Source organism: Phyllopteryx taeniolatus, chromosome 5 (assembly GCF_024500385.1).
Source record: "Phyllopteryx taeniolatus isolate TA_2022b chromosome 5, UOR_Ptae_1.2, whole genome shotgun sequence".
In the NCBI taxonomy this organism is placed as follows: domain Eukaryota; kingdom Metazoa; phylum Chordata; class Actinopteri; order Syngnathiformes; family Syngnathidae; genus Phyllopteryx; species Phyllopteryx taeniolatus.
In genome coordinates, this window is record NC_084506.1 from 6,304,411 (window position 1) to 6,321,599 (window position 17,189).

General features: G+C 43.1%; 1 protein-coding gene across 3 annotated transcripts in view; it reads left to right on the forward strand.

Moving 5' to 3' along the window:
• LOC133477718 (CUGBP Elav-like family member 2) overlaps positions 1-17,189 on the forward strand; it is a 40,970-nt gene that overhangs the window by 8,033 nt on the left and 15,748 nt on the right. For all 3 annotated transcript variants that reach the window (XM_061772783.1, XM_061772785.1, XM_061772786.1), the window contains exon 2: positions 12,164-12,354. In XM_061772783.1, coding sequence (XP_061628767.1) covers positions 12,164-12,354 — 191 coding nt within the window. The remainder of the gene's footprint in view (positions 1-12,163; positions 12,355-17,189) is intronic.

A 17,189-nucleotide genomic window follows, 5' to 3' on the forward strand; every position in this document is an offset into this window, starting at 1 on the left:
CCGACCTGATTAACTGTGAATAAAATAATTCAAAAAAAATAATTTACCAAACACATTCAGGATTTTGTTTAATTGCTATTGTGTAAAAGGATTGATGGGATTATGCTGTTAGATCTCACACTGCAACTTTCCTACTCATCAACATTTTAAGTTTTTGACTCAGTAATATGTAATGCTTTCATTTTTTAAATTGTGGTACCTTGCCTTACAAGTTTAATTTGTTGCGTGAGAGAGCTCTTAACTAGATTTACTCTAAACGCAAATTGTGAGTGAGACGCGGGATGCCGGGTGGATTTTGCGGTGTTCTCTTTTGCCGTCGAGCGCTGGTGTTTCTGAAGCTTGCGTGTCCCTCAAATTTCGTCTCACAAGCGACAGCTCGGAACTCTTAAGTTGGTGCAGTCATAAATCAATGTACCGCTGTACATGTAGCACAAACGGCTATCTTTAGTTCTTGAAAGAGCACAAATAAATGGATAGGTAAGTTTTTCAATAGTTATTGGTTCTCCAGAAACATTTGTGAATCGAGTGTTCATTGTTGTTTTCCTTGATGGCAGTAACCTCCACATAATCATAACTGATTGCTGAAAACTTTCCAAAATCAATACATTGAAGTTCATCCATCCATTTTCTGTACCACTTCTCCTCACAAGCGTCGCAGGCATGCTGGAGCCTATCCCAGCTATCTTCGGGCAAGAGACGGGGTATACCCTGAACTCGTCGCCAGCCAATCGCAGGGCACATAGAAACAAACAACCATTCACACCTACCGACAATTTAGTCTTCATTCAACCTACCACATGTGTTTTGGGGCTGTGGGAGGAAACTGGAGTGCCCGGAGAAAACCCACGCAGGCACGAGGAGAACATGCAAACTCCACACAGGCGGGGCCGGGATTTGAACCCAGGTCCTCAGACCTGTGAGGCAAATGTGCTAACCAGTCGTTCAACGCGGACCCAAGTTTTTTGTTTTGTTTAAAAGGACTCGTTTCCAGTGAGGGTTGGACTCCGCCAAGGCTGCCCTTTGTCACCAATTCTGTTCATAACATTTACTGACATAATTTCTAGGCGCAGCCGAGGCGTAGAGGGGGTCCGGTTTGGTGGCCTCAGTATTGCATCTCTGCTTTTTGCAGATGTGGATCTGTTGGCTTCATCAAGCCGTGATCTCCAAATCTCGCTGGAGCGGTTCGCAGCTGAGTGTGAAACGGCTGGGATGAGAATCGGCACCTCCAAATCTGAGACCGTGGTCCTCAGTTGGAAAAGGGTGGCGTGCCCTCTCCAGGTCGGGGATGAGATCCTGCCCCAAGTGGAGGAGTTCAAGTATCTTGGGGTCTTGTTCACGAGTGAGGGAAGAATGGAACGGGAGATTGACAGGTGGATCAGTGCAGCGTCTGCAGTGATGGGGAGTTTGTATCGGTCCGTTGTGGTAAAGAAGGAGCTAAGCCGAAAGGCAAAGCTCTCGATTTACCGGTCGATCTACGTTCCTACCCTCACCTATGGTCACGACGGTGTGGGTCGTGACCGAAAGAACGAGATCCCGGATACAAGCGGCCGAAATGAGTTTCCTCCGCAGGGTGTTAGGGTTAGTGTTAACCCTAACCCCTCTCTTAGAGATGGGGTGAGAAGCTCGGTCATCTGGGAGGAGCTCAGAGTTGAGCCGCTGCTCCCCCACCTCGAGAGCAGCCAGATGAGGTGGCCGGGGCATCTGATTCGGATGCCTCCCGGACGCCTCCCCGGTGAGGTGTTCCAGGCACGTCCCACCGGGCGGAGACCACAGGGACGACCCATGTACCGCTGTAGAGACTATGTCTCGGCTGGCCTGTGAACGCCTTGGGATCCCCCCCGGAAGAGTTGGATGAAGTGGCTGGGGAGAGGGAATTCTGGGTGTCCCTGCTCAAGGTACTGCCCCCGCGACCTAACCTCGGAAAAGCAGTAGAAATGGATGGATGGGTGTATGAAAAAAAAAAAAGTCATCTGCGGGATTTGGCACCCGCTTGAGATTGATTTTTCTGTGCGATTGTTGACAGGGAAGAGTTACTATCAGGGCTTAAGTGTGATCCCATGGCAGACATTGAGCGACAATGTGTTACTCAGCTAAATGTCACCGTGAGCGGCCTTCTTTTGGACGGCACGGGTTTCTGGATATTCGTGATGCTTGCTGTGTTGGGCTGCGTTTGCTATTCAAACACGCCCAAATCATCACTGAACTCAGAGAACACAATCTGTTCCAGGAATGCGTTTGACTGCCGATTTGTTGGGCTTTACAAACAATCTTCCCCATAATAAAAATGTATGGAAATGATCGGCTCCAGGCTCACACAATTGCCATTGTATTTATTAACTGTTAAGGCAATATTTTAAGTAATTTTTGATCATAACCTGTCAAACACAAGTGTAAAGCAAGCAAACGATGCCGACTCTTGACTTTCACGATAAAGCTAGGATAGACTCAGATAATGTTTTTACCTTATTTGTCACGTGTAAAAGGAAGTTGACCACAACAAACGTAAAAACAAATGAAATGTGTTTACGGTGCCACTGGAGTCTTAAGCGGGCTGCAGACATTTCCCGTGTTCTGTTTATTCAATATTTTACAAAGTGCAATCCAACACGTGACGAGGAAAAAATAGTTTGTCCCACAGGGCATCCAGACTACCGCAGAATACAAAGGAGGATAAATTTAAGTAGCTAGACTAACCATTATCTTATTTGATAACTATATTGCAGTTGCTTGTATTTGAATTTGGCAAAACCACCAGCTTCAGGGCACTTCCTAATTGGCTATCGTATATTTCACACCACAGTCACAGAGCCTGCGGAAACCCTGACCTCTGGATATATGATCATTAACAGGTCCATATTGTAAAACCATTCTGATCGACTCAAAGACTTTTTAAAAATAATATTGCTCTGAAAAGACGTAAGACACGGACAAAAAAAACATAAGGTGTAAAGCTCATTTAAAATTTTCTTTCTGCAAAATCTGATGGGCTTTGTTACAAAAGGAACAATATTAACCTGTTTGGAAATAAGGAAAGCATTTGGAAAGAAAATCTGTTTTCAGGAGTGACTTGTTACTGATACAGCAATTGCAGTAAAAATAACTAGTGTAGCACTGATCAGGTTTTGATGATGTCAGAGTTTTAAGAGAATGAAGTTGCCTGAAATTAGGTGGTGGCTGCCTCAAAAATGTATATGTAGGAAAAACTGAATATTTTAAATATTGCACAGGTTTTCACATTTATGCTTGTTGGCCCCAACTGTGTTCTAAGCAGGGTAGGGAGCAAAAATCACACTTGGTACACCCCACACCACACGATAGTTGCTCAGGATAAACCTTTAGAGACATCCAAGAATCGGGGCTTTGCTGCCTTTGATCGGAAGTGAATACAGCTGCTTAAATTTGGCCGGATTATCGGTGTGTGTGTGTGTGTGTATCTTTGCTGCTTTGAATGTGAATACACTTCATGTAATGTCAGCGTACGGCTGCAACAATTGATCAAATAACCCGATTACAAAAAAAAGCTTTAAATCAAAATCTCTGCCTCGAAGGTTCGCACAGATAATTTTCCCACACAGAGCAATGTTACTATTCCAGTCGTAATACGCATAAGAAGCACATTAACACACGAGCTGCTGATGGCCACAACTCATATTGTCACTCAACACGCTAACGCGACACACTCATTTGCTGACACCCACGTCACTCACCCGATCAGGCTCCTCTTTTTAAAGCCACACTCAAAAGTCACATACTACAGTATAATGTGAGGCCGGTGACCCCAAGTAAACAAAAATAATACATGCACCTCACAGTATGTGATGAATTTTTTTTTTTATTGAATTACTCAATCGATGGGATAATTATTACAATACTTGATTCTGAAAATGTTTTGGACAGTAGCTGGTGCCATACATGACAGTGGTTTGAACTGAACTTTGTTTAAAATTTTTTTATAGGTGCATTTTTCCTTAAAATGTGGGTTTGAATTCTTGTGACTTTAGATTTAACACTATTTAAAAAGACTGTCTGACATATTGACTATACCAGCACACCCTGTTTAAAATCATCCCCCCACGCCCGTCACCGCTGTGGGATGGCGTGATACCGATTGTGCAAATTATGTAGCAAGATTCACAAAGAAAAGACGATGTGGGGAGGCGTTATATAAGAACAGAACTGCACACACTTCTTGGCACACAGTTCACGTTGTTAAAAAAATAAGGACGCCGTGTCCAAATGTAAAAAGTTGTCTCTTTGAATAAGGGTACATCTTTCCAGTGAGTGATTTGGAAACAGGCTCTCTTCTTCTCTTTGGATTGATGCGTTTGTGGAGCAGCTAGCTCGTGTGTGCAGCATGCGGACTATATTTAGTGCCTGCTATTCATTTGGTGTCCTAGTTGTCGTCAGCACAGCGTTCTGTCTTCCATCCAACATTCCCTCACAACACAAATAAGACAATTGGGAGTACAGGAAGCTGTTAAGTGAAGGTGTAATTGCCCTCCTTTATTCCTGCTCCGAGATGTACACATTGATAGTTTAACCACTGGCTCACCCTGGCTTTACTTTCGCATCATCATCTGCGACCTCCAGGGACCATGGGTGCCATTACGGAGTTAATGGTGCAGGCGTCGTCGTCCTCAGATGCTGCCCAGCCTGTTAGCATATGGGCCAATGAAAGACTTGATTGAACGCGTCTGTCCACACACGGGGGACGAGCAACAATGAAACCAGACTGTGCTAAGATGAATGGCAGTTATTGGTGGAGTGCAAATTAAAAAGAAAATGGACCACAGGGTTTCTGCACATTAATGCACAGCACGGTACTTGTGCAGAAAGCTCCTCATAAAAAGCGACTTGGATCATTGAGGAGGAGCTTTTTAGATTTTTCCTAACCAAGCATTTAGCATTTTTTTCCCCTTTAAATCGAATTTGGTTTTAGAACAACTCGTTATGTACTTGGTCATCGCTAGCAAGCAGCTGTTTCGCTTGACATTTTTTTCCCCATTTTCTTCCCCCAGCAGTGGTCTCCGTGTCAAATAAAAGCGTAACAGCAGTGTATATGCTGCTTGTCGCCACAGCCTCGGGCTACCAAGCAAAATTTGCTTCTGCTGTAAGAGTCGAAAGCTACATTGGTTTGGAATGTTGCCCCCACTACAACAGCTTGATGATCAATATTTTAATTACAGCGACATCGCAGTAGTGTAATTGATGCTGTAAGCTCCAACGAACGCTTAAGTAAAGGAGAGCCGGTGTGTGTGGGGCATTCAAAATGATTGGAATCGGCTATTCTCGGTTCCCGCTGTGTTTGGTCCATTAGACCTTACTGAAACATTATTTTACGCAGCACAGCGATAGGTGTGGCTCTCAAGTTTTGACCTGCTTGGTGCTCCACTTATGTATAGGTCACTTGTCAGGACTTGTCATCACCTGACTATAGTTCCCTTGTTTGACCATCAAAGTGCTGCTTAGCTGTGATAAAAAGTAATATATGATGCGCTTTCAGAAAATGGTAGACCGATTTTACTACCTCAGGGCCATTAGATTTGAGATATTCCAATATTGTTTGTTTTAGGGCTGTAACAATTAATCGTCACCTAATCGATGATCAAATTAAATGTTTTTGATAATCGATTTCGTTGAGAGACTTTGGGAAAATTTTAAGATAAACAATCCTGAGAATTTTTTTTCTGTCTTCCGTGTAGTGTGACATATCAATGACAGCCCTCCGACAGCGCACCTTGACCAATAGGATTGCACTTTGTGACCGGGGCATCGCTTCCCGTGTGCGTACTATGTTTACCAAAGCTTTAGAGCATGATTCGACAGAACGCCGGCATGTTTATGTGCAAATGTTAGTGCTAGCTTGCTTAGGCTACATAACGTTTTGTTGCCTGCTTGCGAGCCGTATTGTATTAAAAGTATTTGAACATGCGTTGAGCAACCCTTGAATGGACAGCCCAAAACGTTATCTCCCGAGCACTCGGCGACACCGCATGTTTTTTTTTGTGTGCCTCATTTTGTTCCTTTCCCCCCCCACCCCAACATTGCCACAGCAATCCATTGTTTGAGATAAACTTGCCTCCACGGTAACTGTTGTATCCAGTTATGGTGAAAGGTGACACGTTTTGTGGTCACACCTCCACGACAGTGTTTGATTTGACAAGATAAATCCCAGTGATCGTAAAAGACGGGATACGGTGGTATCGGAATACGTCGTGTATTGTTGTCACAGTCTGACCGAGATACTGCAATATTTTATGGCAGTCTGTGATATATAGGGTTCCTATGCAAGTGTAGAAAGTATGGAATTTCATACATTTCCAGGTCTGTAAAAGTATGTAAAGTGGAAACTTTTGAATGGAAGAATATTGTTTCCAAAAGAGTTATAACAGCTCTATTTTTTTTAAACAAAAAAATATGAATATCTAAAAAACACAGATTGATCGCTGTTTATTTTAAGGAGCTTGGAAGCACCGCTACGTTTGTGTCACGGTCTTGTTCAATACTCAATTCTGATTGGCTCAGAAAATTCCAATGCTGTACATTATCAGCTGATAATGTATACCCTTCAAATGTCTCAAGTAGTTATTGTCAAAAGTCCAAGTCCACAGCACAACAGGTTGATGCGGTGCTAACAAAGTAGCTAGGAGTAAGAGGGAATGTTGCTTGCTTAATGTCGTTTATTCACACTCCAGTTGACGTTCAATGTAAAACAAAAAAAACATAACCAAATAATTACTCTTGTTTTTGGTTAAAAAAACAAAAGAAACATTGATGTGCTAACAAAAATTATCAAACTCGCAGAAGTCCTCTCTCTCTCTCTCTCTCAAATTAATGACTATTGGTACACAAACGCTGAATGAACAAATACAAACGGCCAGGCAAAAACAATACTGCATATATCCTTCAAACTCGGTGAAAACGAGTAACAATATTCGATCGTGATGTTCTACTTTCTTTGTTCCTGCAAGTGCGTATCATGGTGTGCACCACACTGCCCCTTAGAGGTCAAGACGCGCTCAGCAGGAACTAAGCTCCAACAAGGCTCTCACAAAACGGGGGCAGTACACAAGCTCCTCAAGCCATTATTCCGAGCCGCCTGTCGATTAAAAGTATACCCCAGATGCATAAAGAAGTTCACAAGTGTATTGCCATGCATTTGGAGAAAGCAAATGTGTTCCCACTATATACTGACAGTAAAATATAACTGAAAGGAACATCAATTATTATTTTGCACTTTAAAAGTATAATTTGTGTTTCTTGGATTTATTGATTAATTTTCATGGTCTTCTAATTACGGTTTTATTTAATCAATTTGATTGTTGTATATGCTTATGTTTAAGTTAAACAGTGGTTAGGTTGCAGTTTTGAGTTTTTTTGGGGGGGATTTTCTAATTTAAATTTTATTCAATTGTAGTATACTCACTCTTAGGTTTAAAGTTAAACTTTAGTAATAAAGCGGTCAGTTTTTCCTCATACCTACTTTTGCTGGCTTTTGTTTAAGTAATATCACACGATTGAAGGCATTTCAAACATTTGATACGACAAAATAACTACGTACGATTCGTTGCTGATCTCGTATTGGATCAATTATGGTATCTGTCAACGCTGCAATATCTGTATCGTATCCGAACTGAATAAAAGTTGTCCTTATCAATTATGACTTTGCTCCTGCCTTTCCTTCAGTTAGTTCAGACTTACAAATTGACGTACAAATTTAATTACAGAAATGATATAGAGGACTTTCTTGTGATATTCATTAGGCGTCTGGCGTGCTATTACGGGCCTCGTGGAAGTGTCAGTTGCATGCTTGCCCGGTCAGTGCTCAGCAGCGGGACAGACACATGGTCTCGATAAATCACCTGCTTTTACGGCCGATGCGGCAGGAAGCGTGTAACTGTGGAGGCGGGTCAGCTGCTGGAGGGCATCAATGTTTTCTGGCCTGTCAGCAAAACACTTAAATTGCAGCTGTGGTTGGTTTCCTGAACAAAAAGCGGAACAAAGGTGATAATACACTAGTTTTCTCAGCCTTACCTTTAGTGCTTTGAGGCGATGACATGCATTTGCCTTTCGTTCTCTGATTTTCTTGGCCTTTGAAAGAAATCCTGACATTTTTGGCCCAACAAGTCGTTTGAACTGTAACAAGATAATAACCCACATGTCCTGAACATTTTGTTCCTTTGGCGATGGGGCTGTCGTCTGTTGTTCAGAGCTGAAAGGGCAAAAGGGAATTAGAGTAAAAAATGATTTGGATGGAAATGCTGGGGAAAAAAAAAGTAATCACTCGCCAATACCAGTGGTGGGCAGTCTGTTGGCCTTAAACACTTTTCATTTACAACCTAAATTCTAAAGTATGTTCTGTTTGTTTCATACTCTTCCTCTTGGCTGCACTTCTTCTACTGTATGCAAGATTTGTTATTTTTTTTCCTCAATCATGTTTTAGCCTCCGCCATGTCAATCGAATCGTCCCATGGCCTTCGGAATCAATAGTGCTGGCCCATGTAACGTCAGCCACACAGTACAGAATCACTAATGGGCGTGTTCGTTTCATCAGATTTCAGATTTGCCTGCGCAGGACCAGAGCGCTGGCCTTTGACTTCAGCGTTTTTCCTTCCTCTGATTGGTTGGTCAGAGCAAACTTGTCATAGCCAACTTCGAATAGCAAAACACGTCTATAGTGACCCACACACCTGAGTACAATTACTAATCAGCGTCGCCGTTGAGTAAGATGTATTTTATTTGAATTTTTGTTTTTGTCGTATTTTTAGGTAAATGATTGCGACCTGCTCCAGATGTATGTGGAACAGTTGCGTGCTGTCATAATTAGCCGCACTTTGTTCCATCAGTTTGAATTGGTTTCTGCTCTAAAAATGTATTTGGCATTTCTTGTGTGTGAAATAACTATGAATGCGTCTCTCAGCATGAACTATGCGTTCAACCAAATAAAGATCTGAAACATATTTTCTTCAAATGAATACTTAAGCTGGTGCTTCAATGTTATGCCTCTCATGTAAGACTAAAAAAAACGGCATGGAGGTTTGGGTTTTCAAGCAAAGGGTGTGTATTGCAGTTGATTTCTTTAAACCCCTCTCTTGTTGATGACTCAATTTGCTTAACAGCAACGTGCCCACAGCAAAATGGCGCCAGAACGCTGATGGCAAAAGCGATGAAATTGTCGCACACCCACCAGTGTCTCAGTAGACGTTACCCTTCCATGTATTCCGAAGCGTCCCCCTGAGTCGGCCCATTGTGCTTGTAGCCGAGTGGTGAATAGTGTTCGGCAGCATAGGGAACAATATGTGATTGTTCCCCTGCTGTGCCGGAGGAGCCACGGGTTACTCCCTGTACCATCCCCAGTGCGCCTGAGGAGGAGGAAATGTGGCGCAAAGTGTCGCGAACCAGTCATTCGTGGAGCTTTGAAAGCTTTGCGGTGCCTGCTTAGTCGGTCGGGAGGAGGGGAGGCCACGCAGTTCCAAAGTCATTTGCCTATGTTGACAGCGCTGTGGGAATAAAAGCTTTCATAGTCTAGCGTGGATTCGGATTTCAGGGAGGAGAGCGAGCGGAAGTGCTATTTTGTTAGCATGTCGTTCAAATCCCTCAAGGAGTTCGGCCTTTCGGCTGAACGTCTGGGCTCCATTTGTAAGAGATGGATGGCTCGCGTCCAAAGGTCTGTGTGCAAAATGGCCATTTTGTATTTACTTTTGACGTTGTTTTAAGTTCTCTAACATGAGACCGGAAACGCGGTCTTCATCTTGGTGTGCTGTCCTTGGCACTTCTTAATCCTCCGCCATTCTTTTTTTTAAATTGCCACCGAACGCCAAGTACAATATTTCTGTCTCAAAGCCAGGAGATAGATTAATTCCTGGCTTCTACTCGCAGTTACCAGCAGATTTGAAATGCTATTGTTAGGTTTCCTTCATGAGACAGACAGTCAAGGTAGTTTGGATTCTGTCATGATGTCTTTTTGTCAAGGAAATTGCCACAATTTACTTGCTGCTCTGGATCGCCAACATTGTTGCGTATGGATGGCTGTTTAAATTGGGAAAGTCACCGTGGCAAATGTGCATTGCCGGTCATTTCCTCTGAAACAGAAGGGTTACAAAGTACTCAGCCGAGTGTCTTCGTTTGGATTCAGGGCACCTAGTAGTAACATGTCCATCACATATTTTCTACTCCTTTAAAATACTACCTTTTTATCAAGTTGTTTACCCAAAATCGGGTTGTGGATAACAAAGCCAATGTCATCCCCTATCCCTATTTAAAAACGACAGATTCAATTCAGTGAGAAGTTGGGTCGTTTCAAATGTTTTCTATTCTGCCTCTGACATCCACTTCATGCAGCTTTTATCTCTGTGACTTAAAACACAATGCACCTAAGCAATGCTTGATGTAAAGATGTTTTTAATGGTATTAGGGGTTAAACCGATGAAGCGATTAATTTGACGCTTGAAGTCGACTAATCGCTGGGGACATTTTTGGCCTCTTGTCTTCGAGTCGGCCAATTTACAGAACACTTTCGACTCATCTGCCGCTGTTGCTGAATTATGTAACGTTCTGCGGCGGAGCGAAATGTCAGGCCAAAAAAGCAAAGTTTTCTGGGACTGAAAGTACAAAAATAAGTTTGTGGATGAGTATAGCAGTTAGCCTTGCTAGCTTCATACCAGTGTTGAAATGATGATGAGGGCATGGCAAAGTGAAGCGCCATTTTTGTCGCCAAAATGTTATCTTCCATAATGCGCAGGCAACAACTTTGTGCTAATGAAAACTTTATTCATCTTTGTGCCACTAATTACAAATACAATTAGCGTAATGGTGAGTTATATTTTGAATCATTAGTTTTTATTTGTTTCGATGCTGTCAATTGAAATATGTCTTTATATGAAACCTGTCCATGTTGTAAAAAAAGGATGGGGGGCCGCTGTACCGGGCTGAAAAAAATCACTGACGTCATCGATTTATCAACTTCGACTTGACTTTCATCTCATTTTAGTCGACTATAAAAGATCTTCAGTCGTTCAACATCTAAACTTGGGCTCAACGATTTTAGGGAAAAAAAATGTCATTTCAAATTTTTTTTCTTCAAATCAAGCTTTAGTGCAATATTCACTATGCACAGTAACATTTACAGACATGACAGAAAATAAAATACTACCATCAAAACATTACCTATAATAATGCAAGGATTATTCTGGTGTGTTGCCATTTCACCTTAGCCCTTAGCTACGCCTCGGCCACCTTTAGCGGTAACTGAAGTGTAACTTATTCGCTGCCATGGAGGCTAGAATTGGTTCCTTAGAGGAGAGGATCTGCACTGCGGAAGGCTAGTAGTGTTTAGCCGCGCCATCTAGCAAGCACAGCTCGTTGCTTGTCCGGCCTCGGAGCAAATTAGCTGAGCACCCCTTGTAGCATTCCCCCCCCCCCCCCCCCCCCGGGTTCGCGTCGTGAGCTCCATATGAAAGGAGGGTGGATGGGTGACTGCGACATGGACGCACCGTTTTTTTATTTTGTAATTTTAATTTTTTTCCCCCTCTCTATTTAGCTCGGAGCTGATTGATTTGCGTGACCTCTCGACGAGTAGCATGCTTGGCGAGATACTGTAGTTAACACAGATTCTGGGTCAGTTGGGAGCGCTGCAAACAAAAAAAACCGCAACTTTGGTGACCACATGATCTTATCTGAAATCACAATTTCGATCAGAAAATGATGATAAATCGTTCAGCCCTAACCTCAACTGTATCATATTTGAAATGATACCATTCACCCTTTAAGTTCTCTGCACATTTACTCAAATTCATGCAAGGCCACGTCAAGCTCTTGAGTCCTCCTATGATTAATGATTTATGTCTCCAGTGCTTTTATTGTAAACACAAGAGCCGTGGGGCTATACAGTAATCAGATGATGGCAGTTTTTCGAGGTGGGTCCCACTGGCTGTCTTTTAAGATGCTTTCCTTTTGAAAGGGCATCGGCAGAAAATGTACCTCTTCCCACTCCACCGATTCACTCGATAGTGAACATTGAACATTAAGCCAATCACCAGCAGTGATTGTAACGGATGTGACAATTGTGTGGAAAACGGACAAATATTTGCATTGCAATTTCACAGTCGAGGTATTCTAGGTCTAGGAGATGATTTCACTAGCAATCTGAATTTGCTTTTTTCAGCAACGGCATGAAGATGAACGAGTCGTCGGAACACTTGGATCAGCCAGACCCAGACTCCATCAAGATGTTTGTGGGACAGATCCCTCGCTCCTGGTCAGAAACGGAACTCAAGGAGCTTTTTGAGCCTTTCGGAGCCGTACACCAGATCAACATCCTTCGCGATCGCACCCAGAACCCCCCTCAGAGCAAAGGTAGGATACTCGGGCCCGTGGGGACTGTGTTCGTGCTAACCGTTTCCTTGTTGAAATCTGCCATTGTCTTGAATTTGTGCTTGTGCGTGAAAACGCGTGAACCCGGTCGTTGCCGTCTATCACCCACAGTCACATTTCAGCACAAGTCCCCCTCGGGCACTGAGCAACATTGCTTGTCTGCTTTTGCAGCACAGCCATGTTTGTGCTTCCACATGACAGCATTCAGTAGTCTTAAAACCCATTTCCATAAGCCGCATTAGAGGAAGATTTCCTTTTTACTCGACTGTGCTGGTTTTAAAAGCTGTATCGAATAAAAAGCAAGGTTATTCATTGCATCCGTGTACTCGCTGTTTTGTCTCTTCGGGTTTGCAATATGAAAAAAAAAACATTTCAACCAAGTGGTGCAGTTCAGTTCTCTGCAGTATGATTAGAAATGTTGAACCCTTTTTCAACTGCAGTGTTTACAGTGAAATTACCTTCCATTTCTTTTGTCAGAAGAATCTACACCTTATTTGTACAATACACCTGGTGCTTACGGCGACTGAAGAGTGCCAAAAAGCAGTACAGTGGTTCCTTATGAGTTTAATTTGTTCCATGGCCAAGATCGTAACAAAATGTACATGTATATCAAATAAATTTTCCCCATTGAACTGAATTGGAATGCCATTAATCCGTTCAAGCCCTCCGAAGGTTTTGTGGTTAGCGCTGTATGTACTGGAGTATTCTTGGTGTGCCCTTAAGGGGCGTGGCATACAGCAGGTCCTTGCAAGTGTTGTCCTTTTGTAATTGCATGTTTGTGTTCGTGTGTGCCTAATGTTGTATTATTTTTCTCAAATTAGTCTGCTAATTTGCTGTTAACAGTTGATTACTGACCTCTCTAACGCAACTACTTGTACCCCTTGAGTGATGATAATGCATATCAGAAGTGTATCATACTCATCTTTATGGAGGCGAGGATTAGTGACTCAGAGGACCCGTGTTAGGAAAGTGTGAATAAACATGCATCATGATTGACACGTGATCAATAGAAAATATGTTCAATAAAATGTTCGATAGAAAATTATTCTGAAGAAAACCATGCCGGTGACACTGCTAGGAATTCTGAGGGGAGGCTACAACAGAGGCTTTAGGGCTCATCTCATTTCTCTTTTTGCTCGGTCGCTGTCGATGTAAATTGAGGAGGTAGAAGCTAGGAAGAGACTTGAGATCTACCCTCTGTCTCTCAGAGGGTACAGAAATAACCTGTTGAGTATCATGCACAGTTTCACCATTGACTCAGAGCTTCTTTAAAAACAAAAAACACCATACACTGAAATGGAAAAAGGAAAAAGTAATGCAACAGCACAAGAAATTATCAAGAGAGAGAAGGTAACGTTCACTAGTTTGGCAGTGGATATATGGATACTTTGTCTGACGAGTCAGACGACCAATGCAGTCCATAAACTATGGAGGATTATCGTCCCTGCAAAGTCTGGCAAGATACATATGCTGCCATCCAAGCAACGTATTTTTCGTGGACGCCCCTGCTTATTTCAGCAAGACAATGCCAAACCACATTCTGCATGTTACAACAGCGTGTCTGTGTGGTAAAAGAGTGCAGGTACTAGACTGGCCTGCGTGCAGTCCAGACCTGTCTCCCATTGAAATTTGTGGCGCATTATGAAGCGTAAAATATGAAAAAGGAGGCCCCGGACTGTTGAACGGCTGAAGCTGTACATCGAGCAAGAATGGGAAAGAATTCCACCTACAAAGCTTCAACAATTAGTGTCCTCAGTTCCCAAACGTTTATTGAATGTTGTTAAAAGAAAAGGTGCTGTAACCCAGTGGTAAACATGACCCTGTCCCAGCTTTTTTGGAACGTGTTGCAGCCATAAAATTCTAAGTTAATGACTATTTGCTAAAAACAAGAAAGTTTATCAGTTTGAACATTAAATATCTTGTCTTTGTAGTGTATTCAATTAAATATAGATTGAACATGATTTGCAAATCATTGTATTCTGTTTTTATTTACGTTTAACACAACGTCCCAACTTCATTGGAATTGGGGTTGTACATGGACGTCAGTGCTTTGGATTTAAAATAATTGTGTGAACGCATTCACCATTCACACATTATTTATATGAAATAACCACCACTACTACTACTACTTCTGGAAGAAAGTAGACTGTCCCAGTAATATGCCCAGGAAGGTTCATTTGGATCTCAAGTTGCCTTTCAAAAATTCCTTTTGAAATCTGCATATATGACTGCAATTATACTCTATTTGCAAATTTGTTAAAAATAATCTCTTGGGTATCGCAAGACTAGTCCAGTTCTGGGGGAGACTAGACCCGGTGGAGTCCTCGGGTGAACTAGTGTCCCCCAGAACTGGACTGGTCTTGAAATACCAAATAGATTATTTAAAATAAAAAAAAAAAAAACCTGGTTAAAGGTTACATTTTAAAATAAAATGATCTGAATTCATCCTTTTTCTCTGTCCTTATTTGGAATAGATACAAAATAACAAACCTCCATTAGAAATAAATTGACTAAAGTGCATAACCTTTTCTACTGCTCACATTCCTCTTTTCACAAATGTTTAATTTGCACTATTTAAATAGTTCTTAGACCAAGTGACACCGTTTGAAACGCCAGAGTCAATTTGACGAGACTTTGAGAACCACTCAGAATTCTGTTGGATATTTTTAAATGAGGTTAGTCAGCCAGATGATTTGCTGACGAAACAAAAGGATCGAGGCGATATGTTGAGAAATAAGGCGATATCACAGAAACGTTCCCCAAAAAAAGGCTTTTTTTTTTTTTCTCAGTCAGCTCCTTGAAGCCATTTTCACACTGAGGCAGATATGGTGACAAACGGCAAACGTTTATTGCGATTAGTCTATGGAAACCAAATCTATAGATTAGCCCCAAATTATCACGCATGTGCCACGGACCCCTGGCACCACTGTAGGTCGAGGAGCAGTTATTTTTGTACGCATGTCAGCTTTTGACAAAAAAAAAGGCAAACAAGTGGATGGCGCAGTCCATTTCCTGGTAGAATTGTTTCTTTGGAGACGGCGAAGTGGCAGCCTGCTTTCTACTGGGCTGCAAAGTGCTACTGGAAGCATTCTGTCTCCTTTAAGTAACTGCAGGTGGACAAAGTCAAGTCACTGTGTGGGGCGGCGCCACATCACCAAAGTTTACATTCGGTGGACGCTCGAGTGACTCTGTCAGGCTGGAGGCCATTATCCAACCCTGAGTGGTCATTGTGGTCAGACCTGTTTAGACGTGGTCTCTCCGTGTCTGAATTGTGACCGCTGACTTGACGGTCTCTGGCTCAGGAGTAGTTGTGGCGTGCCCTGAATCACTCGCACTGTTCAGTCCGTATCAGGCGACGCTTGACTGAGAAGACGGCCACACAGTCTTTGTATTAACACGCAATTTGTATGATTATCTCCTCAGTGAAGACTTAACACTTGTTCATACCTGGCATCGCAGTGCGTCTCAAGGGAGCACTTGTGATCCAGTTTGAATGTCCAGGCAAATCAACACACTTTATTTCCATTTAGGACAAAAAACCGTTCTTTTTAACAAAGTGGTTCTCTTACTGGTAAACCAAGACAACATGCTTGTAAGACGGATCTGTCTGTATTGACCAATGTGTGACTCTATTAGCCTGTCATTAGGAGTGCTTTGAGACCTCATAAAATGGCAGCAATCACACAGTCAAATCAGTGTGTGTGTAAAGATTTTGCCCCCCCCCCCCCTACATGATGGTGGTCACAGTGTGGGAGTTCAAAGCCCCCTTTTTTAAAATGACCCCCCCACCCCCGCCCCAACCCTCCGACTTCCTCTCTTCCTCCTCCTCCTGGTTCTATGTGGCGTTTCAGCTGTGATGGCCTATTGACATGTTAATGTATTCTAATAGCTAATCTGGCCCAATCACAGCTGTCTGTGTGAGCTGAATATCCTGCCATCTCTGCATACCCCCCACCCTCAACTCAATCTGCCGCCGCTTCTCGTCAACGTACCCCGGTTCGAGAAGCGGGGGTCCACGTGATGCTATCAGGCTTATGTTTATTTGCAGAGCAGATAATACAGCTATCCCTCTTAGGTAATCGGTTATGGTTTTGTGTGATTATTTGTTTAAACAGCATCTTTTTTCAGTTGTTTACATTTCAGCGGCACGGGTCCATCAAGTAGCTGACGTCCAATTTTTCCTTTTAAAGTCGTGTCAAACGCGGGTCATAAAATAATCATCTGAAAAACTCTGTGAGCAGCCGACGAGGCGTAGCCGATTGACGCCGCGAACGCGTCTCGATGCATATTCAGCTTTGGCAGAACGCCCCCCCCCCCATGTCGGCCCGAGAGCTCCAGCAATGGCATAATATACACTATGTAGGTCAGAGACGCTGCAGTGCTCCATTTCCCCATCCCAGTGAAACTGACAGGCTGGAACGCCACCGGCGGTCTGCTGGGACGGAAGGATGAGAGGCTCCCACCCCAACAACTCCCCCCCACCCCCTTTACTTCCGCCCCTCCCCCACAACCACCACCGCTTTCTCCCCCTCCCGTTTTTTCCCCCTGCCATCTGAATGCTTGTACGCCTTGAGATTGGATCGAAGATACCGCTCTGCATGATGTGTCGGGGCTGTCTTGACCTGTGGGCTTCCACTGTCGGCCATCTTATCTCCCCGCCCCCTCGCATGCTCATCGTTCCGGTCATGTCACACAGCACCCGCCAACCATCCCAACAGTGGGCTCTAAGAATATATAATATATATGTTGCTAACGTGATGTGCGCAGCAATTGCCTTCATCCCAATGAGATTCTTTACAGTGGGTTACAATCAGAGT